Raw genomic sequence first — 26335 nt, 5'->3', positions numbered from 1 at the left:
CCCCCATAACCCCCCGAAATCCCCTATAACCCCCCCCAAATCCCCTATAAACCCCCATAACCCCCCCATAACCCCCCGAAATCCCCTATAAACCCCCATAACCCCCCCATAACCCCCCCAAATCCCCTATAAAACCCCATAACCCCCCTATAAACCCCCCCAAATCCCCTATAACCCCCCCCCAAATCCCCTATAAACCCCCATAACCCCCCCATAACCCCCCGAAATCCCCTATAAACCCCCATAACCCCCCCATAACCCCCCGAAATCCCCTATAACCCCCCCCAAATCCCCTATAAACCCCCATAACCCCCCCATAACCCCCCGAAATCCCCTATAAACCCCCATAACCCCCCCATAACCCCCCCAAATCCCCTATAAAACCCCATAACCCCCCTATAAACCCCCCCAAATCCCCTATAACCCCCCCCCAAATCCCCTATAAACCCCCATAACCCCCCCATAACCCCCCGAAATCCCCTATAAACCCCCATAACCCCCCCATAACCCCCCGAAATCCCCTATAACCCCCCCCAAATCCCCTATAAACCCCCATAACCCCCCCATAACCCCCCGAAATCCCCTATAAACCCCCATAACCCCCCCATAACCCCCCGAAATCCCCTATAACCCCCCCCAAATCCCCTATAAACCCCCATAACCCCCCCATAACCCCCCGAAATCCCCTATAAACCCCCATAACCCCCCCGTAACCCCCCGAAATCCCGTATAAACCCCCACCAAATCCCCTATAAACCCCCATAACCCCCCCATAACCCCCCGAAATCCCCTATAAACCCCCATAACCCCCCCATAACCCCCCGAAATCCCCTATAAACCCCCATAACCCCCCCATAACCCCCCAAATCCCCTATAAACCCCCATAACCCCCCCATAACCCCCCGAAATCCCCTATAACCCCCCCCAAATCCCCTATAAACCCCCATAACCCCCCCATAACCCCCCGAAATCCCCTATAAACCCCCATAACCCCCCCATAACCCCCCCAAATCCCCTATAAAACCCCATAACCCCCCTATAAACCCCCCCAAATCCCCTATAACCCCCCCCAAATCCCCTATAAACCCCCATAACCCCCCCATAACCCCCCGAAATCCCCTATAAACCCCCATAACCCCCCCATAACCCCCCGAAATCCCCTATAACCCCCCCCAAATCCCCTATAAACCCCCATAACCCCCCCATAACCCCCCGAAATCCCCTATAAACCCCCATAACCCCCCCATAACCCCCCGAAATCCCCTATAACCCCCCCCAAATCCCCTATAAACCCCCATAACCCCCCCATAACCCCCCGAAATCCCCTATAAACCCCCATAACCCCCCCGTAACCCCCCGAAATCCCGTATAAACCCCCACCAAATCCCCTATAAACCCCCATAACCCCCCCATAACCCCCCGAAATCCCCTATAAACCCCCATAACCCCCCCATAACCCCCCGAAATCCCCTATAAACCCCCATAACCCCCCCATAACCCCCCAAATCCCCTATAACCCCCCTCACCCGCCATGCAGCCCCGCACGGTTCTGCTCTTCGCCTCCCCGCCGTCCCTCAGCAGCTCCTCCAAAACCTCCACGGCGGCTGCACCAAAATCCACCGATTTCACCCCAAAATCGCCCCGACCCCAAAAAGGAAGAATGGGGGAGGGGGGAGGGGGGCCGTTTTGGGGTGAAATCGTACGGATTTGGGGTCGTTCCACGTCTTCCTGCAGCTCCGGAGCGGCGCGGTGAGCGAATCCCACAAACGGACATTGGGAGCCTTTTGGGGTGAAAAAAGGGGATTTTGGGGCTTTTGGGGTGGAAAGGGAGGATTTGGGGTGAAAGGAAAGGATTTGGGGTTTGGGGTGAAAAGAGAGGATTTGGGGTTTGGGGTGAAAAGGGCGGATTTTGGGTCTTTTGGGGGTTTGGGGTGAAAAGAGGATTTGGGGTGAAAAGAGAAGATTTGGGGTGAAAAGGGCGGATTTTGGGGTTTTGGGGTTTTGGGGTGAAAAGAGAGGATTTGGGGTTTGGGGTGAAATGAGAGGATTTGGGGTGGAAAGAGAGGATTTGGGGGCTTTTGGGGTTTGGGGTGAAAAAAGAGGATTTTGGGGTGAAAAGAAAGGATTTTGGGTTTGGGGTGAAAAAAGGGGATTTTGGGGCTTTTGGAGCGGAAAGGGAGGATTTGGGGTTTGGGGTGGAAAGGGAGGATTTGGGGTGAAAGGAAAGGATTTGGGGTTTGGGGTGAAAAGAGGATTTGGGGTGGAAAGAGAGGATTTTGGGGCTTTTGGGGTGGAAAGAGAGGATTTGGGGTTTGGGGAAAAGGGGGCTTTTGGGGTGAAAAGAGAAGATTTGGGGTGAAAAGGGCGGATTTTGGGGTTTTTGGGGTTTGGGGTGAAAAGAGAGGATTTGGGGTGAAAAGGGTGGATTTTGGGGCTTTTTGGGGCTTGGGGTGAAAAGAGGATTTGGGGGATTTGTGGTGAAAAGAGAGGATTTGGGGTGAAAAGGGCGGATTTTGTGGCTTTTGGGTTTGGGGTGAAAAGAGAGGATTTGGGGTGAAAAGGGCGGATTTGGGGGTTTGGGGTGAAAAGAGGATTTGGGGAGAAAAAAGGATTTTGGGGTGAAAAAAGAAGATTTTGGGGTTTTGGGGTGAAAAGAGAGGATTTTGGGTTCGGGATGAAAAGAGAAGATTTGGGGTGAAAAGGGCAGATTTTGGGGCTTTTTGGGGTTTGGGGTGAAAAGAGAAGATTTGGGGTGAAAAGAGAGGATTTGGGGTTTGGGGTTTTTGGGTTTGGGGTGAAAAGAGAGGATTTTGGGATTTTTGGGGTGAAAAGAGAGGATTTGGGGTTTTGGGGTGAAAAGAGAGGATTTGGGGTTTGGGGATTTGGGATTTGGGGGTGAAAAGAGAGGATTTGGGAGCTTTTGGGGTGAAAAGAGGATTTTAGGGCTTTTGGGGTGAAAAGAGAGGATTTGGGGTGAAAAAGAGGATTTTGGGGTTTGGGGTGAAAAGAGGATTTTGGGTCTTTTGGGGTGAAAAGAGAGGATTTGGGGTGTAGGGTGAAAAGAGGATTTGGGGTCTTTTGGGGTGAATTTCTGGGATTTGGGGGCTTTTGGGGTGAAAAGAGAAGATTTGGGGCGTTTTGGGGTTCGGGGTGAAAAGAGGATTTGGGGTGAAAAGAGAAGATTTTGGGTTTGGGGTGAAAAGAGAAGATTTGGGGGCTTTTGGGGTGAAAAGGGAGGATTTGGGGTGAAAGGAAAGGAAAGGATTTGGGGTTTGGGGTGAAAAAAGGGGATTTTGGGGCTTTTGGGGTGAAAAGAGAAGATTTTGGGTTTGGGGTGAAAAGAAAAGATTTGGGGGCTTTTGGGGTGAAAAGGGAGGATTTGGGGTTTGGGCTTTCGGGATTTGGGGTGAAAAAAGAGGATTTGGGGGCTTTTGGGGTGGAAAGAGGATTTGGGGTTTGGGGTGAAAAGAGAGGATTTGGGGTTTGGGTTGAAAAGAGAGGATTTTGGGGCTTTTGGGGTTTTGGGGTGAAAGAGGAGTTTGGGGCTTTTGGGGTGAAAAGAGAGGATTTGGGGTTTGGGATGAAAAGAGAGAATTTGGGGCTTTTGGGGTGAAAAGAGAGGATTTGGGGTTTGGGGTAAAAAGAGGATTTTGGGGATTTGGGGTGAAAAGGGAAGATTTGGGGGCTTTTAGGGGCATAGGGTGAAAAGAGAAAATTTGGGATGAAAAGAGGATTTGGGGTTTTTGGGGTAAAAAGAGAGGATTTGGGGCTTTTTTTTGGGGGGGAGGGTGGGAATTTGGGGTGAAAAGAGCGGATTTGGGGGCTTTTTGGGGTGAATTTCTGGGATTTTGGGGTCGGATTTGGGGCTTTTGGGGCTTCGGGGTTTTGGGGTGAATTCGGAGGATTTTGGGGGCTTTTTGGGGTGAATTTCTGGGATTTTGGGGTTGGATATGGGGGTTTTGAGGGGTGAATTTCTGGGATTTTGGGGGCGAATTTGGGGTTTTTGGGGCTTCGGGGTTTTGGGGTGAATTCGGGGGGGTTTTGGGGGGCGAATTTCTGGGATTTGGGTGAATTTGGGGGGATTTGGGGTCGAACTTCTGGTGTTTGGGTTTTTTTTGATTTTGGGGTGAATTTGAAGGTTTTTAGGGTTTTTAGGGGGTGGGGAATTTGGGGTGAAAAGAGCGGATTTGGGGGCTTTTGGGGTGAATTTCTGGGATTTTGGGGTCGGATTTGGGGCTTTTGGGGCTTCGGGGTTTTGGGGTGAATTCGGAGGATTTTGGGGGTTTTGGGGTGAATTTCTGGGGTTTTGGGGGCGGATTTGGGGGCTTTTGGGGGTGAATTTCTGGGATTTTGGGGTTGGATTTGGGGGTTTTGGGGAGTGAATTTCTGGGGTTTTGGGGGCGGATTTGGGGTTTTTGAGGCTTTGGGGTTTTGGGGTGAATTCGGGGGGTTTTGGGGGGCGAATTTCTGGGATTTGGGTGAATTTGGGGGGATTTGGGGTCGAACTTCTGGTGTTTGGGTTTTTTTTGATTTTGGGGTGAATTTGAAAGTTTTTAGGGTTTTTGAGGGGTGGGGAATTTGGGGTGAAAAGAGCGGATTTGGGGGCTTTTTGGGGTGAATTTCTGGGATTTTGGGGTTGGATTTGGGGGTTTTGGGGGTGAATTTCTGGGATTTTGGGGTCGGATTTGGGGGTTTTTGGGGCTTCGGGGTTTTGGGGTGAATTCGGGGGGTTTTGGGGGGCGAATTTCTGGGATTTGGGGAGAATTTGGGGTGATTTGGGGTCGAATTTCTGCGGTTTGGGGTTTTTTGGGGGTTTGGGGTTTGGGGGTGAATTTGAAGGTTTTTAGGGTTTTTGGGGGGTGGGGAATTTGGGGTGAAAAGAGCGGATTTGGGGGCTTTTTGGGGTGAATTTCTGGGATTTTGGGGTCGGATTTGGGGCTTTTGGGGCTTCGGGGTTTTGGGGTGAATTCGAAGGATTTTGGGGGTTTTGGGGTGAATTTCTGGGATTTTGGGGTTGGATTTGGGGGTTTTGGGGGGTGAATTTCTGGGGTTTTGGGGGCGGATTTGGGGTTTTTGAGGCTTTGGGGTTTTGGGGTGAATTCGGGGGGTTTTGGGGGGCGAATTTCTGGGATTTTGGGTGAATTTGGGGGGGATTTGGGGTCGAATTTCTGCGGTTTGGGTTTTTTTGGGGGTTTGGGGTTTTGGGGTGAATTCGGGGGGTTTTTAGGGTTTCTGGGGGGTGGGGAATTTGGGGTGAAAAGAGCGGATTTCGGGGCTTTTTGGGGTCAATTTCTGGATTTTGGGGGCGGATTTGGGGGCTTTTTGGGGTGAATTTCTAGGATTTTGGGGTCAGACGGGGTTTTTGGGGCTTCGGGGTTTTGGGGTGAATTCGGGGGGGTTTTGGGGGTCGAATTTCTGGGATTTTGGGGTTATGATTTTGGAGGATTTGGGGGTTTTTTGGGTTTTTTTTGGAGGGTTTTCGGGGGTATTTTTGGGGGGCTTTTATTTTTGGGGTGAATTTGGGGGATTTTGGGTTTTTTCAGGTACCGGTGGCGAAGGTTCTGGCCAGGGAGGGGTGCCGGGCCAGGAGGGGACACCGCAGGAAGGCCGCCATCGTCCTGTCAAAAAAAAAAAACCCACAAAACCCCAACGACAAATGACCCAAAATCGCAAGAATTCAACCCAAAAATTGGGTGCCCCCCCCCCCCCACCCGATTCCCCGCCCCCCCCCGCCCTTATCGGGGCCGCGCAGATGCGGAGCCGCGCCCTGAAGGGTGGGGGAAAGGGGGGGGGGGGGGGGGGGGGAGGGCGGTTTTGCCCTCAAAAATTGCGATTTTGGGCAAAAAGGGTTTTTTTGGGGGGGGGGTGGAAAATGGCGATTTTTGGGGCTGGAATGGCGATTTTTGGTCCCCAAAAGGTCAGTTTTGAACCCAAAAAGAAGTGATTTGGGGTTGAAATGTTGATTTTGGTACTAAAAGCCCAAATTTGGTCCTAAAATCCCAAATTTGGTCCTAAAAATCCCAATAATTCGGCACTAAAAGGCCAATTTTTGTGCTAAAAGTCTTGATTTTGGTACGAAGAAAAGACGATTTTTGGTGTCCAAATCTTCAATTTTGGCCCTAAAAATCCCAATTTTTGGTACCAAAATCCCCAATTTTGTGCTATGAATCCCAATTTTGGTCCTAAAAATGCCAATTTTTGTGCGAAAATACCGATTTTTGTACTAAAAGAAGACAATTTTTGGTGTTGAAATCCCCAATTTTGGTCCTAAAAATCCCGGTTTTTGGCACTAAAATCCCCAATTTTGGTACTAAAAAAAACCAATTTTTGGTTAAATCCTCAATTTTGGCCAGAAAAATCCCAATTTTGGCACTAAACCCCCCAGTTTTTGGTGTGAAACCCCTCGATTTGGGGACTAAAAAATCCCAATTTTTAGTGCTGAAATCCTCAATTTTGGTCATAAGATCCCAATTTTGGGTCCAAAAAACCCAAATTTGGGCCCCAGAATTCCCAATTTTTCTTCCTGAAAATCCCAATTTTGGGCTGAAAAAACATCAATTTAGCTCCAATAACCCTAAAAAACCCAATTTTTGGTGCTTAAATCTCCAATTTTGGCTCTAAAAACCCCAATTTTGGTCCCCAAACCCCCAATTTTTGGCACGAAAACCCCCCAATTTTTGGTCCTGAAAACCCCGATTTTGGCTCTAAAAATCCCAATTTTTGGCACAAAACCTCCTTTTTTTGGTACTGAACTTTTTACTTTTACCCAAAAATATCATTTTTCTCCCCAAAATCCCAATTCTTGCCCCAAAATCCAAATTTTATGCCTAAAAATCCATCCTTCGTTTTTTTGCCCTAAAACCCGATTTTCTGCACTAAAATCCCAAATTAACCTAAAACCTATTTTTTTTTTTCCCCATAAAATCCCACTTTTTCCCTTTTAGGTCCTAAAAATACCGACTTTTTGCCCAAAAAATCGCATTTTTGGGGGGGTCTTAAAACTCCACTTTTTGCCCCCAAATCCCCATTTTTTGCCCCAAATTCCCAATTTGTTGCTTAAATCCCACATTTTTTTTCCCTCTAAAATCACCCTTTTCCTCAAATCCCCGTTTTTACTGCCCAAGTTTAACCCCGTATTTTTGCTAAAAAAAAAAAAAAAGCCCCAATTTTTCCCAAACTCCCCAATTCTCACCCCAAAACCTCCTTTATCACTAAAAACCGCTATTTTGCCCCTAAAACCCGCAATTTTGACCCTAGAAACCCCATTTTTTTTTGCTCAAACCAACGCTTCCCTTCTCCCCTCACCCCCCATAACCCCCCTCGCTCCCCAAAACCCCAAAATCCCCCAAATTCACCCCAAATTCGGAGCCCACCTGTGCCGTTGCCCCGCGCTGAGGACGAACGCACTGGGATGGGCGGGGCCACGGCAGGCCACGCCCATTGTCAACCGAGGCCACGCCCACTGCGACGAAGCCACGCCCGCTCCGCTCCACATCGCAGTCAAACGAGGCCACGCCTATTGCTACGAAGCCACGCCCACTCCGCGCCAGACCCCGCCCACTCCGCCCCGCCCACGCCCACTATCAGCCGAGACCACGCCCCGTTCACCTAAACCACGCCCCCCATGGCAGACCACGCCCCCTGTCCATCCAGGCCACGCCTCCCCTTAGAACAAACCGCGCCCATATAAGGGCAGACCACGCCCACGAGCCGCGAAGCCCCGCCCACCGGCAGGAGGCCCCGCCCACCTGTGATTAAAACTCCCATTTCTGCCCCATTTTTCGGGCTCAGAAGCTGCGATTTTTGCCCCCCCAAATCCGATTTTTGCACCTCACGCCCCCAATTTTTGCCCCCGAACGCCGAGTTTTGCCCCGAATCCGTTGTTTTTTTTTCCTTTAAAAAGTGAAGATGGACTAAAAAATGCTTTTTTTGCTTCAAAACCTCCCGTTTTGTCGCCGTTTTTTGTCCATTTTTTCACTGAAGAAACCGCATTTTTGCCTCCTTTAAAAAAATATCTGGTTTTTAAGACAATGCCGGGATGCTCGTGGTAAAAATGGTCATTTCTAGCCATAAAACAGGGGGGTTGGGGCATAATTAGGAGTTTTGGGGGCCAAAACGAGCAGTTTGGGGGCAGAAAGGGAAATTTTGAGCAAAAAACTGAGCTTCATTTTGCTCCGAAACCCCCTTTCCTCCCAGAAACCTCATTTTTTCTCCCCAAAACGATGTAACTCTGTTAGAAACAGACATTTCTGTGAAACAACCCTGTTTGCCCCCAAAATTTGTGCCCCCAAATGCCACTTTTGCTTCCCAAAAGCCACTTTTTCCCCTCAAAAACCCCCCAATTTTAACGCCTCAAACCCTATTTTTACATGAAACCCCCCATTTAATTCCCAAAAACAACAGTTCTCACCCCAAACCCCCAGTTTTGCCCTAAAAACCCCATTTCTCTCACCAAAAACCCCCATTTTCATCCTGCAGTCCCCCTGAAAGCGGCTGATTTTGCCCTAAAATCCCATTTTTCTAATAAAAATAGGGAACATTTTGCCTAAAACCCCTCATTTTTTGCCCTATTATCCCCCCTCCCCCCCAATTTTTCCCCCGAAATTCACAATTTTGGCCCCAAATCCCCCATCGGCAATATGGCGGCGGTGGGCGTGGCCTCGCCTGAATACGCCCCGCCCACCGTGGGGGGGCGTGGCCTCGCATGCAGATTTCACCCACAGTGGGCGTGGCTTTACCGCGGTTTACCCGCGACCCGCCTTTGATTGACAGCTCGAAACGGGCGTGGTTTAAAGCGTGGTGGGCGTGGTTTAGCAGCGAGCGGTGGGCGTGGCCAGGAAGAGGAGGGCGTGGTCAGCGGAAAGGGGCGTGGTCTCGCGGCAGCCATGTTTGTTCGAGGGTCGCTCCGGAGGCGGTCGGCGCGGGGGGTGAGGAGTTCTGGGGGGTCCTATGGGGCGGAGGGGGGGGGGCGGTTATGGGGTTGATGTGGGGCCGGGGATTTGGGGCCTTTGGGGTGAAGGATGTGGGGCCTTGTGGGGCTTTGGGGGAGGGGGAAGGGGGGAGGGGCTGAGGGTGTTCTGTGGGGTTCTATGGGGCTGGGAGGGGGGAGGAGGATGGGGGGCTGCTGTGGGGCTGGGGGTGATCTATGGGGGCTCAGTGGGGATCTATGGGGCTGGGGGGGGGGCTGGGGGGGTTCAGTGGGATCTGTGGGGCTGGGGGGGGCTATGGGGTTGAGGGTGGTCTATAGGGGCTCAGTGGGGATCTATGGGGTTGAAGATGGTTTGTGGGGGTGCAGTGGGGATCTATGGGGCTGGGGGGGTTTAGTGGGGATCTATGGGGCTGGGGGTGATTTATGGGGTTGAGGGTGGTTTATGGGGGTGCAGTGGGGATCTATGGGATTGGGGGAGGGCATGGGGGCTTAATGGGGATCTAGGGTTTGGGGATGATCTATGGGGCTGGGGGGGGGCTGAGGGGGTTCAGTGGGGATCTATGGGGCTGGGGGGGGAGCTATGGGGATTTAGTGGGGATCTGTGGGGCTGGAGGTGATCTGTGGGGTTGAGGGTGGTTTATGGGGGCGCAGTGAGGATCTGTGGGGCTGGGGGTGATCTGTGGGGTTGAAGGTGGTTTGTAGGGGCTCAGTGGGGATTTATGGGGCTGGGGGGGGGCTATGGGGGTTCAGTGGGGATTTATGGGGCTGGGGGGGGGCTATGGGGGCTCAGTGTGGATCTGTGGGGCTGGGGGGGGGGCTATGGGGGTTCAGTGGGGATTTATGGGGCTGGGGGTGATCTGTGGGGTTGAAGGTGGTTTGTAGGGGCTCAGTGGGGATCTATGGGGCTGGGGGGGGGCTATGGGGGCTCAGTGTGGATCTGTGGGGCTGGGGGTGATCTATGGGGGTTGAGGGTGGTTTATGGGGGCTCAGTGTGGATCAATGGGGCTGGGGGGGGGCTATGGGGGTTCAGTGGGGATTTATGGGGCTGGGGGGGGGCTATGGGGGCTCAGTGTGGATCTGTGGGGCTGGGGATGATCTATGGGGTTGAGGGTGGTTTATGGGGGCTCAGTGTGGATCAATGGGGCTGGGGGGGGGCTATGGGGGTTCAGTGGGGATTTATGGGGCTGGGGGGGGGCTATGGGGGCTCAGTGTGGATCTGTGGGGCTGGGGGTGATCTATGGGGTTGAGGGTGGTTTATGGGGGCTCAGTGTGGATCTATGGGGCTGGGGGGGGGCTATGGGGGTTCAGTGGGGATTTATGGGGCTGGGGGTGATCTATGGGGTTGAGGCTGGTTTATGGGGCTCTGAGGATCTATGGGGCTGGAGGTGATCTATGGGGTCTCAGTGGGGATCTGTGGGACTGGGGGAGTTATGGGGGCTCAGTGTGGATCTATGGGGCTGGAGGTGATCTATGGGGCTGAGGGTGGTCTATAGGGGCTCAGTGGGGATCTATGGGGCTGGGGGGGTTTAGTGGGGATCTATGGGGCTGGGGGTGATTTATGGGGTTGAGGGTGGTTTATGGGGGTGCAGTGGGGATCTATGGGATTGGGGGAGGGCATGGGGGCTTAATGGGGATCTAGGGTTTGGGGATGATCTATGGGGCTGGGGGGGGGCTGAGGGGGTTCAGTGGGGATCTATGGGGCTGGGGGGGGAGCTATGGGGATTTAGTGGGGATCTGTGGGGCTGGAGGTGATCTATGGGGTTGAGGGTGGTTTATGGGGGCGCAGTGAGGATCTGTGGGGCTGGGGGTGATCTGTGGGGTTGAAGGTGGTTTGTAGGGGCTCAGTGGGGATCTATGGGGCTGGGGGGGGGGCTATGGGGGTTCAGTGGGGATTTATGGGGCTGGGGGTGATCTATGGGGTTGAGGCTGGTTTATGGGGCTCTGGGGATCTATGGGGCTGGAGGTGATCTATGGGGGCTCAGTGGGGATCTGTGGGACTGGGGGAGTTATGGGGGCTCAGTGTGGATCTATGGGGCTGGAGGTGATCTATGTGGTTGAGGGTGGTTTATGGGGGCTCAGTGTGGATCTATGGGGCTGGAGGTGATCTATGGGGTTGAGGGTGGTTTATGGGGGCTCAGTGGGGATCTATGGGGCTGGAGGTGATCTATGGGGTTGAGGGTGGTTTATGGGGGCTCAGTGGGGATCTATGGGGCTGGAGGTGATCTATGGGGTTGAGGGTGGTTTATGGGGGCTCAGTGGGGATCTATGGGGCTGGAGGTGATCTATGGGGTTGAGGGTGGTTTATGGGGGCTCAGTGTGGATCTATGGGGCTGGAGGTGATCTATGGGGCTGAGGTTGGTCTATAGGGGTTTAGTGTGGATCTATGGGGCTGGGGGTGGTGTATGGGGGCTCATTGGGGATCTATGGGGCTGGGGGTGATCTATGGGGTTGAAAATGATTTATGGGTCGTCCCCCCCCCCAGCCCACGGAGGACCCCGACCGGGGGCAGCCATGTCACACGTGTGGGGAGCAGTGCCCCGGCTTCCAGGTGCACGGCTGGAGGTCTGACCCCCCCCCCCCCCCCCCCCAAAAAAAAAATAGACGCCCCCCCCTCCGCAAATTCTTCCCAAGAACCCCCCCCAAACCCCCCCACGTATCCCAAAAACCCCTATGGGCCACCCCATATTTCTCACATATCCCCCCCCCGAACCCCTAATTTCACCCCCCCCAACCCCCCCCCCCAAAAGACCCCATATCCTCTCCCCTACAAACCCCCTTTGCCCCCAGGACCCCCCCACTCGCCCCCCCCCCCCAAGAAACCCCTGCATCTCCCCCACCCCCAGGACCCCCAAAATCCCCCCCCCTCTCCCAGGGACCCCAAATCCCCCCCCCCAGGCCCCAAATCTTCCCCCCCCACCCCCCAGGGACCCCACACAAAGACCCCCAACCCCCCCTCAGACCCTCCTGCCCCCAACACCCCAAACTTCACCCCCCCCCATTAACCCCATATCCTTCCTGCCCCCCCCCCCCAGGACCCCTCCCCCCATGACCCTCCCCTCCCCAACACCCCAAACTTCATCCCCCCCTTATTCCCCCCCCCCAACCCCCCCCATTAACCCCATATGCTTCTTCCCCCCCCCCCCAGTACCCCCCCCTCATGACCCTCCCCTCCCCAACACCCCAAACTTCACCCCCCCTTATCCCCCCCCCAAACCCCCCCATTAACCCCAGATGCTTCCTGCCCCCCCCAGTGCCCCCCCCTCAGGACCCTCCTGCCTCCAACACCCCAAACTTAACCCCCCCCCCATATCCCCCCCCAGGACCCTCCCCATTAACCCCATATGCTTCCTGCCCCCCCCAGGACCCCCCCTCAGGACCCTCTTCCCCCCAAACCCCCCCCGCCAACACCCCCAACATCACCCCCCCCCTCATAGCCACCCCCCCCCAACCCCCCCCATTGATCCCATATCCTTCCTGCCCCCCCCAGGACCCCCCCTCAGGACCCTCTTCCCCCCAACACCCCAAACTTCACCCCCCCCTTCTGCCCCCCCCAAGACCCCCCCTCATAGCCCCCCCCCCCAGGACTCCCCCCCCATTAACCCCATATGCTTCCTGCCCCCCCCAGGACCCTCCCCTCATGACCTTCCTGCCCCCCAACCCCCCCCCAACACCCCCAACTTCACCCCCCCCCTCATAGCCACCTCCCCCCAACCCCCCCCATTAACCCCAGATGCTTCTTGCCCCCCCCAGGACCCCCCCTCAGGACCCTCTTCCCCCCAAACCCCCCTCGCCAACACCCCCAACATCACCCCCCCCCTCATAGCCACCCCCCCCAACCCCCCCCATTAATCCCATATCCTTTTTGCCCCCCCCCCCCAAGGACCCCCCCTCAGGACCCTCTTCCCCCCAACACCCCAAACTTCACCCCCCCCTTCTGCCCCCCCCAAGACCCCCCCTCATAGCCCCCCCCCCATTAACCCCATATGCTTCCTGCCCCCCCCAGGATCCCTCCCTCATGACTCTCCTGCCCCCAACCCCCCCCCCCAACACCCCCAACTTCATCCCCCCCCCTCATAGCCACCCCCCCAACCCCCCCCATTAATCCCATATCCTTCCTGCCCCCCCCAGGACCCCCCCTCAGGACCCTCTTCCCCCCAGCCCCCCAAACTTCACCCCACCCTCATAGTTCCCCCCCCCCATTAATGCCATATCCTTCTTGACCCCCCCCCAGGACCCCCCCTCAGGACTCTCCTGCCCCCAACTTCACCCCCCCCTTATTCCCCCCCCCCAACCCCCCCCCATTAACCCCATATGCTTCTTCCCCCCCCCCAGGACCCCCCCTCATGACCCTCCTGCCCCCAACCCCCCCCCCCAACACCCCCAACTTCACCCCCCCCCCATAGCCACCTCCCCCCAACCCCCCCCCCCCATTAACCCCACATCCTTTTTATTTTTTTGCCCCCCCCCCCCAGGAAGATCTGCCAGCACTGTAAGTGCCCCCGTGGGGATCACGCAGCTGGGGGGGGGGTCCCTCAGGACCACCTGCAGCGCCTCATGTGTCGCCTGGGGGGGGGCGGCGGGGGGGGGTCCGACGCCGATTCCGGCTGCGCACCCGAAGAGTTCACCTGGGCCCCCCCCGGCCTCAGCCCTGAGCAGGTAATGACCCCCCCCCTAAAAAAATCCGTACAACCCCCCCCCCCTTAATAAAATCCCTAAACCCCCCCCCCCCCCAAAATCCTTTAGGCCCCCACCCTCAAAACTCCAAGCCCCCCCCCCCCCCAGTAAAATCCCTAAACCCATCCCCCCCCCCCCCCCCCCTAAAATCCCTTAAGTCCTAACCAGAAGAATTGCTAGACCCCCCCCCCCCACAAAAAAAACCCTAGAGCCCCCCGCCCCAAATAAAATCCCCCCCCTCAAATATCCCCCCGAACCCCCCTGAAATCCCTTGACCCCCCCCAAAAATCTGAGATTTTGAGCAACCCCCCCCCCCCCAAAAAAAAGAGCCCCCCCACATTTTGAATCCCACCCCCAGAAAAAGCAATCCAATCACCCCCCCCTCCCCCAAATACCTGAAATTTGGAGACCCCCCCCCCAAAAAAAGCCCACATTTTAAGTCTGCCTTCCCCCCTCCCTCCCCCCACAAAAAAAAACCCTACAAATTTGGGAAGCCCCCCCCAAAAAACCCAAATTTTATTGTGCCCCCCCCCCCCAATAACGCAACATTAGGATCCCCTCACAAGGCCACGCCCCCAACCACCGACCCACGCCCCCATACCCTCCAAGCCACGCCCCTTCCTCCAGGCCACGCCCAATAACGTAAGCCACGCCCACAGCACATTGCCCCCGCCCACTCCCTGTCACTCATTGGTTCCTCCTGCTTAGCCCCGCCCACTCCCCACAGCCATACCCTCCCCCAACGGCAACGCCCGCTCCTCGAGGCCACGCCCACCGCCTCAAGCCACGCCCACCGCTTCAAAGCCACGCCCCCCCCGTGTCCCATTCATAACCGCGCTGTGCCCCCCCAAATCTGCAGCCTTTAGGACACGCCCCCCTCCGTCACCACACCTCTTTAGCCACGCCCTTTTGTGACCACACCCACTCAAGCTCCTCCCCCTTGAAGGCCACACCCACTTAAAGCCCCGCCCTCTGCAGACACCACTCTCCCATTCCCAGCCCCACCCCCTCAGGCCACGCCCCCTCCAGCCCCTCCCCGTTCAGGCTATGCCCCCTCCAGACCCCACCCTTTTAGGCCACGCCCCCTGGGGGCTCCGCCCACTTAAACCCCGCCCCCTACGGGCACTGTTCACCCATTCCCAGCCCCACAGCCCCATCACATTCCCCCCCAGCCCCATCCCCCTCAGGCCACGCCCCCTCCAGACTCCACCCTTTTAGTCCACGCCCCCAGGAGGCTCCACCCACTTAAGCCCCGCCCCCTATTGGCATCATTTTTCCTTTCCCAACCCTGCAGCCTTCACTCATTACCCCCTTGGCCCCACCCACTCAGGCCACGCTCCTCCAGACCCCACCCACTCAGGCCACGCCCCCTCCAGACCCCACCCATTTAGGCCACGCCTCCCGCCCCCACCCACTTAAGACCCGCCCCCTACGGGCCCCATTCTCCCATTCCCAGCCCCACAGCCCCAACTCATTGCCCCCCAGCCCCACTCCACTCAGACCACGCCCCCTCCTGACCGCACCCTTTTATGCCACGCCCCCCTTTAGCCCCACCTACTTAACCCCCGCCCCCTACGTGCCCCATTCGCCCATTCCCAGCCCCACAGCCCCAACTCATTGTCCCCCCCAGCCCCACCCCAGTCAGGCCACGCCCCCTCCAGACCCCACCCATTTAGGCCACACCCCCAGGAGTCCCCACCCACTTAAGCCCCGCCCCCCCTACGGGCCCCATTCTCCCATTCCCAGCCCCACATCCCCCACTCATTGCCCCCCAGCCCCACTCCACTCAGACCACGCCCCCTCCAGACCCTACCCCTGTAGGCCACGCCCCCTCCTGACCCCCACCCATTTAGGCCACGCCCCCCTTGGCCCCACCCACTTAAGCCCCCCTGCCTACAGGCCCCATTCTCACATTCCCAGCCCCACAGCCCCAACTCATTGCCCCCCAGCCCCACTCCACTTAGGCCACGCCCCCTCCGGACCCCACCCTCTTAGGCCACGCCCTCCTTTGGCCCCACCCACTTAAGCCCCGCCCCCAGGTGGCCCAGTTCTTCAGCTGTTGGCCAGAAGAGAAGGTGCCATACGTGAACAGCCCAGGGGAGAGGCACCGCGTGCGGCAGCTCCTGCACCAGCTGCCCCCCCATGATAGCGAGGTGTGGGGCTGGGGGGGTCCTGGGTGGGGGGTGGGAGGGTAGGGGGGGTCAGTATGAGGGTTTTGGGGGGAGTTGGGGGGAGTTAGGGGGGGCTGTGGGGATTTTGGGGGGTCCCAGGGGTGGGGCGGTGGAGTATGGTGGGGGGGAAGGGGGTTTGTTGGGGGTCTTGGGGGAGGGGGGTTTGGAGTGGGTTTTGTAGGGTTATTTTGGGGGGTTCTAGGGAGGGGTCCCAGGGGGGTCCTGGAGGGGTTGAGAGGGGATTTGGGGGGTTTTGGGGGGATTCTGGGGGTGTGGGGTGGGTTTTGGGGTGGCTATGGGGATTTTGGGGGGTTTTGGGGAGGGGTCCTGTAGGAGGAACTGGGGGGCATCCTGGTAGTGTGGGGTGAGTTTTGGGGTGGCTATAGGGATTTTGGGGGGTTCTAGGGAGGGGTCTCAGGGGGGTCCTGTAGGGGTTGTGGGGGGACTTGGGGTGTTGGGGGGATTTTAGGGGTGTGGGGTGGGTTTTGGGGGAGATCTGGGGGTTTTGGGGGACTCTAGGGGGGTTTCAGGGGGGTCCTGTAGGGGTTGAGGGGGGGATTTGGGGTGTTGGGGGGGATTCTGGGGGTGTGGGGTGGGTTTTGGGGGAGCTCTGGGGGTTTTGGAGGGTTTTAGGGGGGTCCTGGGGAGTGGTTGGGGGCATTTGGTGGGGGGGTGGTTGATGGGGTCACATTGACCCCATTTTGGTCCATTTTGGGTCTATTGGTTGCCATTTGGGGTCCATTGGGTGCCATTTTGGGCCACGTTGACCCATTTTGGTCCATTTTGGGCCATGTTGACCCCATTTCAGTCCATTTTGGGTCCATCAGGTGCCATTTTGGGCCACGTTGACCCCATTTTGGTGCCATTTTCAGTCCATCGGGTGCCATTTTGGTCCATATTGACCCAATTTTGGTGCCGTTTTGGGCCACATTGACCTATTTTTCTCTATTTTGGGTCCATTGGGTGCCATTTTGGGCCACATTGACCCCATTTTGGTCCATTTTGGGTCCATTGGGTGCCATTTTGGTCCACATTGACCCCATTTCGGTCCATTTTGGGTCCACTGGGTGCCATTTTGGGCTACATTGACCCCATTTTGGTGCCATTTTGGGCCACGTTGACCCAATTTTGGTGCCGTTTTGGGCCATGTTGACCCAATTTTGGTGCCGTTTTGGGCCACATTGACCTATTTTTCTCTATTTTGGGTCCATTGGGTGCCATTTTGGGCCACATTGACCCCATTTTTGTCCATTTTGGGTCTATTGGTTACCATTTGGGGTCCATTGGGTGCCATTTTGGTCCACGTTGACCCAATTTCGGTCCATTTTGGGCCCATTGGGTGCCATTTTGGGCCACATTGACTCCATTTTGGTCCATTTTGGGTCCACTGGGTGCTATTTTGGGCCACATTGACCCCATTTTGGTGCCATTTTGGGCCACGTTGACCCCATTTTGGTCCATTTTGGGCCCATTGGGTGCCATTTTGGGCCACATTGACTCCATTTTGGTCCATTTTGGGTCCACTGGGTGCTATTTTGGGCCACATTGACCCCATTTTGGTGCCATTTTGGGCCACGTTGACCCCATTTTGGTCCATTTGGGGCCCATTGGGTGCCATTTTGGGCCACATTGACTCCATTTTGGTCCATTTTGGGTCCACTGGGTGCTATTTTGGGCCACATTGACCCCATTTTGGTGCCATTTTGGGCCACGTTGACCCCATTTTGGTCCATTTTGGGCCCATTGGGTGCCATTTTGGGCCACATTGACTCCATTTTGGTCCATTTTGGGTCCACTGGGTGCTATTTTGGGCCACATTGACCCCATTTTGGTGCCATTTTGGGCCACGTTGACCCCATTTTGGTCCATTTGGGGTCCATTTGGTGCCATTTTGGTCCACGTTGACCCCATTTCGGTCCATTTTGGGCCCATTGGGTGCCATTTTGGGCCACATTGACTCCATTTTGGTCCATTTTGGGTCCACTGGGTGCTATTTTGGGCCACATTGACCCCATTTTGGTGCCATTTTGGGCCACGTTGACCCCATTTTGGTCCATTTTGGGCCCATTGGGTGCCATTTTGGGCCACATTGACTCCATTTTGGTCCATTTTGGGTCCACTGGGTGCTATTTTGGGCCACATTGACCCCATTTTGGTGCCATTTTGGGCCACGTTGACCCCATTTTGGTCCATTTGGGGTCCATTTGGTGCCATTTTGGTCCACGTTGACCCCATTTCGGTCCATTTTGGGTCCATCGGGTGCCATTTTGGGCCACGTTGACCCCATTTCGGTCCATTTGGGGTCCATCGGGTGCCATTTTGGGCCACATTGACCCCATTTTGGTGCCACTTTGGGCCACGTTGACCCCATTTTGGTCCGTTTTTGCCCCGTTTCTCCCCCAGCCCCAGTACTGCAATGCGTTGGACGCAGCCGAGCGCCGTGAGCTGAAGCTCTTTGCCCAACAGCGCCAACGGGAGAACCTGGGTCGTGGCAGCGCCCGCCCCATCCCCAGCACCTCCACCTCCATCTGCCAGCAGGTGCTCAAAATCCCCCAAATCACCCCAAAATTCTCCATCTTGGGTCTCTTTCTGCCACCAGGAACTCAAAATCCCCCCAAATCACCCCCAAATTCCCCATCTTGGGTCTGTTTCTGCCACCAGGAACTCAAAAACCCCAAATCACCCCAAAATTCCCCATCTTGGGACTCCATCTACCAGCAGGAACTCAAAATCCCCCCAAATCACCCCAAAATTCCTCATCTTGGGTCTCTTTCTATGACAAGGAACACAAAATCCCCCCAAATCACCCCAAAATTCCCCATCTTGGGCTTCTTTTGGTGTTTCTGACCGCCATTTTTGTGGCCCCAGTCGCCATTTTGGTGGCCCAGATCACCATTTTGGTGGCCCTAACTGCCATTTTGGTTGCCCCAACCACCATTTTGCTGCCCCAAATCACCATTTTGATGCCCCCAACCACCATTTTGATGCCCCCAACGCCATTCTGGTTGCCCTGACCGCCATTTTGATTGCCCCAACTGCCATTCTGGGTGCCCCAACCACCATTTTGATACCCCGACCACCGTTCTGGTTGCCCTGACCGCCATTTCGATGCCCCCAACCACCGTTTTGATGCCCCCAATACCATTTTGCTGACCCCAATGGCCATTTTGATGGCCCCACCTCCATTCTGGTTGCCCCGACCACCATTTTGATTCCCCAATGCCATTTTGACGCCCCCACCGCCATTCTGGTTGCCCCAACCGCCATTCTGGTTGCCCCAATCACCATTTTGATGCCCCCAACCACCATTTTGATGCCCCCGACCACCATTCTGGTTGCCCTGACCGCCATTCTGGTTGCCCTGACCGCCATTCTGGTTGCCACAACCACCATTTTGATACCCTGACCACTGTTCTGGTTGCCCTGACCGCCATTCTGGTTGCCCCAATCACCATTTCGATGCCCCCAACGCCATTCTGGTTGCCCTGACCACCATTTTGGTTGCCCCAACCACCATTTTGATACCCCGACCACCATTCTGATTGCCCTGACCGCCATTCTGGTTGCCACAACCACCATTTCGATGCCCCCAACCACCGTTTTGATGCCCCCAATACCCTTTTGCTGACCCCAACGGCCATTTTGACGCCCCCACCGCCATTCTGGTTGCCCCGACGGCCATTTTGACCACCCCGTGCCCAATCCCCGCAGTGTGGCCGACGACTGAGCGGAGGAGACATGGCGGTGTTCGCGGCACGGGCCGGCCACGGGGCCTGCTGGCACCCACAGTGCTTCAGCTGTGCCACGTGTGGGGAGCTGCTGGTGGACCTCATCTACTTCTACCAGGACGGGCGCATCTACTGCGGGCGGCACCACGCCGAAACGCGCCGGCCCCGCTGCCAGGCCTGCGACGAGGTACCCAAAATTCTGCTCTTCTCCCTTGGGAAGTACCAAAATCCTGCTTTTCGCCCTTTAAAACACCAGATTTTGCTCTTTCCCCTCTGAAAATGGCGATGCGTTGCTCTTTTCCCTTTGAAAATACCGATGTTCTGTGCTTCTTTCCTTTGAAAATACTGAAATGGCGTTCTTTTCCCTTTGGAAATGCCAACGTTCAGCTCTTTTTCTTCTGAAAATAGTGAAGTTGAACTATATTCCCTTTGAAAATGCCAAAGTTCTGCTCTTTTGCCTCTGAAAATCCCAATGTTCTGTGCTTTTTTCCTTTGAAAATACTAAAATTGAGTTTTTTTCCCTCTGAAAATGGCAGAGTTGCTCTTTCCCCTTTGAAAATCCCAATGTTCTGTGCTTTTTTTCTTTTCAAAATACTAAAATGGCGTTCTTTTCCCTTTGAAAATGCCAAAGTTCCACTCTTTTCCCTTTGATAGTACCAACATTCAGCTCCTTTTCTTCTGAAAACAGTGAAGTTGAACTATATTCCCTTTGAAAATGCCAAAGTTCTGCTCTTTTCCCTTTGAAAATACCAATGTTCTGTGCTTTTTTTCCTTTGAAACTCCTGCAAAAGCACCCTTTTCTCCCTCAAAATATCTGAAAATTGCCATTTTCTTCCCTAAAACATCTGAAAATCACCCTTTTTTTCCATAAAAACTTTGAAAATTGCTCTTTTTTTCCCTAAAAACATCTGAAAATCACCCTTTTTTCCCTTAAAAGTTTGAAAATTGCCCATTTTTTCCCTAAAAACATCTGAAAATCACCCTTTTTTTCCATAAAAACTTTGAAAATTGCTCTTTCCTTCCCTAAAAACATCTGAAAATCGCCCTTTTTTTTCCATAAAAGGTTTGAAAATTGCTCTTCCCCAAAACATCTGAAAATCGCCCATTTTTTCCCTAAAAGCATCTGAAAATCACACTTTTTTTCCATAAAAAGTTTGAAAATTGCCCTTTTCCCTAAAAACATCTGAAAATCGCCCATTTTTTTCCATAAAAGTTTCAAAAATTGCCCTTTTTTTTCCATAAAAGGTTTGAAAATTGCTCTTCCCCAAAACATCTGAAAATCGCCCATTTTTTTCCATAAAAGTTTCAAAAATCGCCCTTTTTTTTCCATAAAAGGTTTGAAAATTGCTCTTCCCCAAAACATCTGAAAATTGCCCATTTTTTCCCTAAAAGCATCTGAAAATCACACTTTTTTTTCCATAAAAAGTTTAAAAATTGCCCTTTTCCCTAAAAACATCTGAAAATCGCCCATTTTTTTCCATAAAAGTTTCAAAAATCGCCCATTTTTTCCCTAAAAACATCTGAAAATCACACTTTTTTTTTGAAAATTGCCCTTTCCTTCCCTAAAAACATCTGAAAACCCCCCTTTCCCTCCCTCAAACTCCCACAAAACCCCCATTACCCCCGCCCCCCACCCCGATCCCAAACTGCTGGCCGTCCCGCATCCCATAATACCCCCTCCCTCCCCCCCTGTGCCGTTGCAGCTGATCCTGTCGGCGCAGTGCACGGAGGCTGAGGGCGTCCGCTGGCACCTGCGCCATTTCTGCTGCTTCGAGTGCGAGGGGCCCCTGGGGGGGCAGCGCTACGTCATGCGCCGCGGCCGGCCCTACTGCGCCCGCTGCCACCGCGCGCGGCACGCCGAGTTCTGCGACGCCTGCGGGGACCCCATCGGTGAGTCGGCACCGCGGCGGCCGGAAGCGGCGCCTCTGCTGCGGCAAAACGTCTGAAAATGGCACTTTGCTGTGGCAAAACGTCTGAAAATGGCACTTTGCTGCATCCAAGTGTCTGAAAATGGCAATTTTCTGCATCACAGAGTCTGAAAATGGCACTTTGCTGCGGAAAAACGTCTGAAAATGGCACTTTGTTGTGGCAGAACGTCTGAAAATGGCACTTTGCTGCATCCAGGTGTCTCAAAATGGCACTTTGCTGCATCACAGTGTCTGAAAATGGCACTTTGCTGTGGCAAAACGTCTGAAAATGGCACTCTGTTGCAGCAAAACGTCTGAAAATGGCACTTTGCTGCATCCAAGTGTCTCAAAATAGTACTTTGCTGTGGCAAAATGTCTGAAAATGGCACTTTGCTGCGGAAAAACGTCTGAAAATGGCACTTTGCTGGATCACGGCGTTTGAAAATGGCACTTTGCTGCAGCAAAATGTCTGAAAATGGCACTTTGTTGTGGCAAAACGTCTGAAAATGGCACTTTGCTGCGGAAAAACGTCTGAAAATGGCACTTTGCTGGATCACAGTGTCTGAAAATGGCACTTTGCTGTGGCAGAACGTCTGAAAATGGCACTTTGTTGTGGCAAAACGTCTGAAAATGGCACTTTGCTGCAGCAGAATGCCTGAAAATGGCACTTTTCTCCCTCCAAGTGTCTGAAAATGGCACTTTGCTGCGGCAGAACATCTGAAAATGGCGCTTTGCTGCAGGAAAACATCTGGAAATGGCACTTTTCTGCCTCCAAGTGTCTGAAAATGGCACTTTTCTGCCTCAAAGCGTCTGAAAATGGCACTTTTCTGCATCACGGTGTCTGAAAATGGCACTTTTCTGCACCAAAACAGCTGAAAATGGCACTTTTTGCTGCAGTGTCTGAAAGCAGATCTTTTTGTCCTTATAATATCTGAAAACAGTTGTCCCCATTTCCCCCCACTTTGTCCTTTTTTTCCCCCATTCCATCCCCATTTCCCCCCTTTATCCCCATTTCCACCCCCATTCTCCCCACCCCACCCCCCCAGACCCCCAATTCTGACCCCCCCGTGCCCCCCCCAGGACTGGGGCAGGGTCAGATGATGTACGAGGAACAGCACCCCCCATTCCATCCCCATTTCCCCCCCTTTATCCCCATTTCCACCCCCATTCTCTCCACCCCCCCCCCCAGACCCCCAATTCTGACCCCCCCGTGTCCCCCCCAGGACCAAAGCAGGGATGGATGACGTATGAGGGGCAGCACTCCCCATTTCACCCCTTTTCCCCCAGTCCATCCCCATTTCCCCCCCTCCATCCCCATTTCCACCCCCATTCTCTCCCCACCCCACCCCCCCAGACCCCCAATTCTGAACCCCCCGTGCCCCCCCCAGGACTGGGGCAGGGTCAGATGATGTACGAGGAACAGCATGCTCCATTTCACCCCTTTTCCCCCATTCCATCCCCATTTCCTCCCCTTTATCCCCATTTCCACCCCCATTCTCCCCACCCCCCCCCCCAAGACCCCCAATTCTGACCCCCCCGTGCCCCCCCCCAGGACTGGAGCAGGGCCAGATGACGTATGAAGGGCAGCACTGGCACGCATTGCCCTCCTGCTTCTGCTGCAGCGCCTGCGGTCGGGATCTGCTGGGTTTACCTTTCCTCCCCCGGGGGGGGCAACTCTTCTGCTCCCACGCCTGCGCCCACCGACCCCCCCCAGCCCCCAGGAACTGCCCTTCCAGGAGGTCCTGGGGGGGGGGACCTCCCGGAGGTGAGTTGGGGGCTGAAAGTGGGATGGAAAGGGCAGTTTGGGGAGGGTCCTGGAGGGGGGGGGAGGAGGGAGAGGGACTTAGCGGCCGCTGGGGGGGGGCATGGGGGGCTCTGGGAAGGACCTGATGGGCTCTGGGGGGGTCTTGAGGGGCACTGGGAGGGACTGGGGGGGGTCTTGGGGCCACGGGGGGGGACTTGGGGGCTCTGGAAGGGACCTGGAGGGGACTGGGGGGGTCTTGGGGGACACTGGGAGGGACTGGGGTGGACATGGGGGGCTGTGGGAGGGATTGGGGGGTCTTTGGGGGGGCTTTGGGGGGGGCTTTGGGAGGCACTGGGGGGGACTTGGGAGGTTCTGGGGGGGTCTTGAGGGACACTGGGAGGGACTGGGGGGGTCTTGGGGCCACGGGGGGGGACTTGGGGGCTCTGGAAGGGACCTGGAGGGGACTGGGGGGGTCTTGGGGGACACTGGGAGGGACTGGGGTGGACATGGGGGGCACTGGGAGGGATTGGGGGGGCTTTGGGGGGGCTTTGGGAGGCACTGGGGGGGTCTTGGGAGGTTCTGGGGGGGTCTTGAGGGACACTGGGCGGGACTGGGGGGGTCTTGGGGCCACGGGGGGGGACTTGGGGGCTCTGGAAGGGACCTGGAGGGGACTGGGGGGGGTCTTGGGGGACACTGGGAGGGACTGGGGTGGACACTCGGGGGTTGTGGGAGGGATTGGGGGGTCTTTGGGGGGGCTTTGGGGGGGGCTTTGGGAGGCACTGGGGGGGACTTGGGAGGCTCTGGGGGGGTCTTGAGGGACACTGGGCGGGACTGTGGGGGTCTTGGGGCCACGGGGGGGGACTTGGGGGCTCTCAAAGGGACCTGGAGGGGACTGGGGGGGTCTTGGGGGACACTGGGAGGGACTGGGGTGGACATGGGGGGCACTGGGAGGGATTGGGGGGTCTTGGGGGCACTGGGAGGGACTGGGGGGGGCTTTGGGGGCTCTGGGAGGGACTTGGAGGGAGCTGGGGGGGTCTTGGGGGCACTGGAAGGGACTGGGAGGAACTGGGAGGGACTGGGGGGGTCTTGGGAGGCTCTGGGGGGGGTCTTGGGGGACACTGGGAGGGACTGGGGTGGACATGGGGGGGCTGTGGGAGGGATTGGGGGGTCTTGGGGACAGTGGGAGGGACTGGGGGGGCTTTGGGGGGCACTGGGGGGTCTTGGGAGGCTCTGGGGGGGTCTTGGGGGACACTGGGAGGGACTTGGGGGTGTTGGAGGGGTACTGGGAGGGACTGAGGGGGTCTTGGGGCCACGGGGGGGGACTTGGGGGCTCTGGGGGGGTCTTGGGGGACACTGGGAGGGACTGGGGTGGACATGGGGGGCTGTGGGAGGGATTGGGGGGTCTTGGGGGCAGTGGGAGGGACTGGGGGGGCTTTGGGGGGGGTACTGGGAGGAACTGAGGGGGTCTTGGGGCCACGGGGGGGGACTTGAGGGGGGGGGGTTGGGAGTGCACTGGGGGGAACTGGGAGGGACTGGGGGGGTCTGGGGGGCACTGGGAGGGGGGTTGGGGGAGCTGGGAGGGTTCTGGGGGGGGACTGGGTGACAGTGGGGAAGACTGGGGGGTCTTTGGTGGTACTGGGGGGGGGGGCTCCGTTGGACGCTGGGGGGGCTGTGAGGGGCACTGGTTGGGACTGGGAAGCAATGGGAGGGTGATGGGGGGGGGGGGGCAGTGGAGGAGGGGTCTGTGGGGCACTGGGGGGGGGTCTCTGATCTTCCCCCCCCCCCCCCCAGGTCCTGAGCTCCGCTTCCGCCGCGGTGCCCCACACCGTCACTCCATGCCTGAACTGGGGGGGGCCGCCCCCCCCCCACCCCGTCCCTCCCTTCCCCCCCCCGCCCCACCCCCACCCCCTTTGCCCCCTCCCCCCCCCCCCACGCCCCGCAACCAAGACCCCCCCTGCTCCAAAGCCTCCCCCCGGGAAGAAATGGCAAACGATGCCGTGGGGGTTGGGATGGAGAGGAGCCCCCCCAGGAGAAGGAGGCGGAGGTGCCGGGGGGGGGGGCGGCCCCCCCGCTGGCCTTCATCGTCGTCGTCCTCCTCTTCCTCTTCGGAGGACGACGGCACCTTCCTGGGGGAGCCCATCCCCCGCCCCCCCCAGCTCCGCCCCTACGGCTCCCCCCCCTCCCCCACAGCTCCGCCCCCCCCCAGCGCCCCCCGACGGCCCCCCCCCCGCGCAAGGGGATGCACCGTGGCCTGACCTCTGACCTCTGACCTCACCTGGTGACCCTTGAGATCTCCTGCAGTCGCCTGTCTTGAGGTGACCTCTGACCTCTCCTGGGGTGAATTCTCCTGGAGTGACCTCTGACCTCTTCTAGTGACCTCTGACCTCTCCTGGTTTGACCTCTGACCTCTTCTACTGACCTCTGACCCCTCCTGGTTTGACCTCTGACCTCTCCTGGTGACCTCTGACCTCTCCTGGTTTGACCTCTGACCTCTCCTGGTTTAATCCCTGACGTCTCGTGGTGACCTTTGACCTCACTGAGGTGACCTCTGTTGGGGTGACTTCTTCCGGTTCGATCTCTGACTTACCTCGGTGACCTCTGACCTCTCCTGGTGACCTCTGACTTCCAATTCACCTTCCCGCACGACCTCTGGCTTCTCCCAGTGACCTCTGACCTCTTCTTGACCCCCAAACAGTGACCTCTGATCTCTGGTGGTGCTCTCCAAACTTCCCAGGTGACCCCTGGTGACCTTTGACCTCCGACAGACCTTTGCTGTGACCCTCAGTGACCTTTGCTCTCAGGCTGACCTTTCTTGGTGACCCCTCTGACCTCAGCTTGACCTTTCGGTGACCTTTGACCCCTGATGGTGCTTCCCCTCCCCCCCTCCCACTCAGCACTTTGCTCCGCCCCTTTTCCCTCTGACCCCTGGGGGGCGTGAGGGGGGCTTTGCACTTTGCTCCTGTGACCTCTGCACTGTGACCTTTTGACCCGGAAGTGCCTTCCTCTAACCCCCCCCCCCATCCCCCATGCAGTGGGGCGGAGCCATCAATAAAAAGGGGCGGTGCCTCCGCCGATGACGTCATCAAAGGGGGCGGGGCTACGGGGTGACGTTGCCACATTGGGGGTCTGTATGTAAACATTGGGGGGGGGGGGGGGGGGCGGGACCTTATATAAATATAGGG

General features: G+C 56.3%; 2 protein-coding genes across 5 annotated transcripts in view; one reads left to right on the top strand and one right to left on the bottom strand.

Moving 5' to 3' along the window:
- Positions 1 to 7533, bottom strand: part of LOC149914685 (5-aminolevulinate synthase, erythroid-specific, mitochondrial) — a 46547-nt gene extending 39014 nt beyond the window's left edge. For 3 of the 4 annotated variants that reach the window (XM_090126800.1, XM_090126799.1, XM_090126802.1), the window contains exons 1-4: positions 7374 to 7533; positions 5548 to 5618; positions 1704 to 1781; positions 1527 to 1604 (exon numbers count right to left, since the gene is read on the bottom strand). In XM_090126800.1, coding sequence (XP_089982926.1) covers positions 1527 to 1604; positions 1704 to 1781; positions 5548 to 5618; positions 7374 to 7495 — 349 coding nt within the window. In that variant the 5' untranslated portion in view covers positions 7496 to 7533. The remainder of the gene's footprint in view (positions 1 to 1526; positions 1605 to 1703; positions 1782 to 5547; positions 5619 to 7373) is intronic. The other variant, XM_090126801.1, reaches the window with a different exon arrangement.
- On the top strand, positions 7531 to 25408 carry PRICKLE3 (prickle planar cell polarity protein 3). The gene is made up of 9 exons (XM_090126486.1): positions 7531 to 8927; positions 11412 to 11491; positions 13402 to 13585; positions 15643 to 15756; positions 18178 to 18312; positions 19486 to 19689; positions 21206 to 21392; positions 22962 to 23174; positions 24945 to 25408. Exons 1-9 carry the CDS (start codon positions 8886 to 8888, stop codon positions 25406 to 25408), a joined length of 1623 nt encoding a protein of 540 aa, XP_089982612.1. The 5' UTR covers positions 7531 to 8885.
- Positions 25409 to 26335: the final 927 nt, after the last annotated feature.

The sequence above is a fragment of the Phasianus colchicus genome, chromosome 29 (genome assembly GCF_987193195.1).
Source record: "Phasianus colchicus chromosome 29, bPhaCol1.hap1.1, whole genome shotgun sequence".
In the NCBI taxonomy this organism is placed as follows: domain Eukaryota; kingdom Metazoa; phylum Chordata; class Aves; order Galliformes; family Phasianidae; genus Phasianus; species Phasianus colchicus.
Note: the sequence above shows the minus strand (reverse complement) of the source record. Positions and strands in the feature narration are given on the sequence as shown.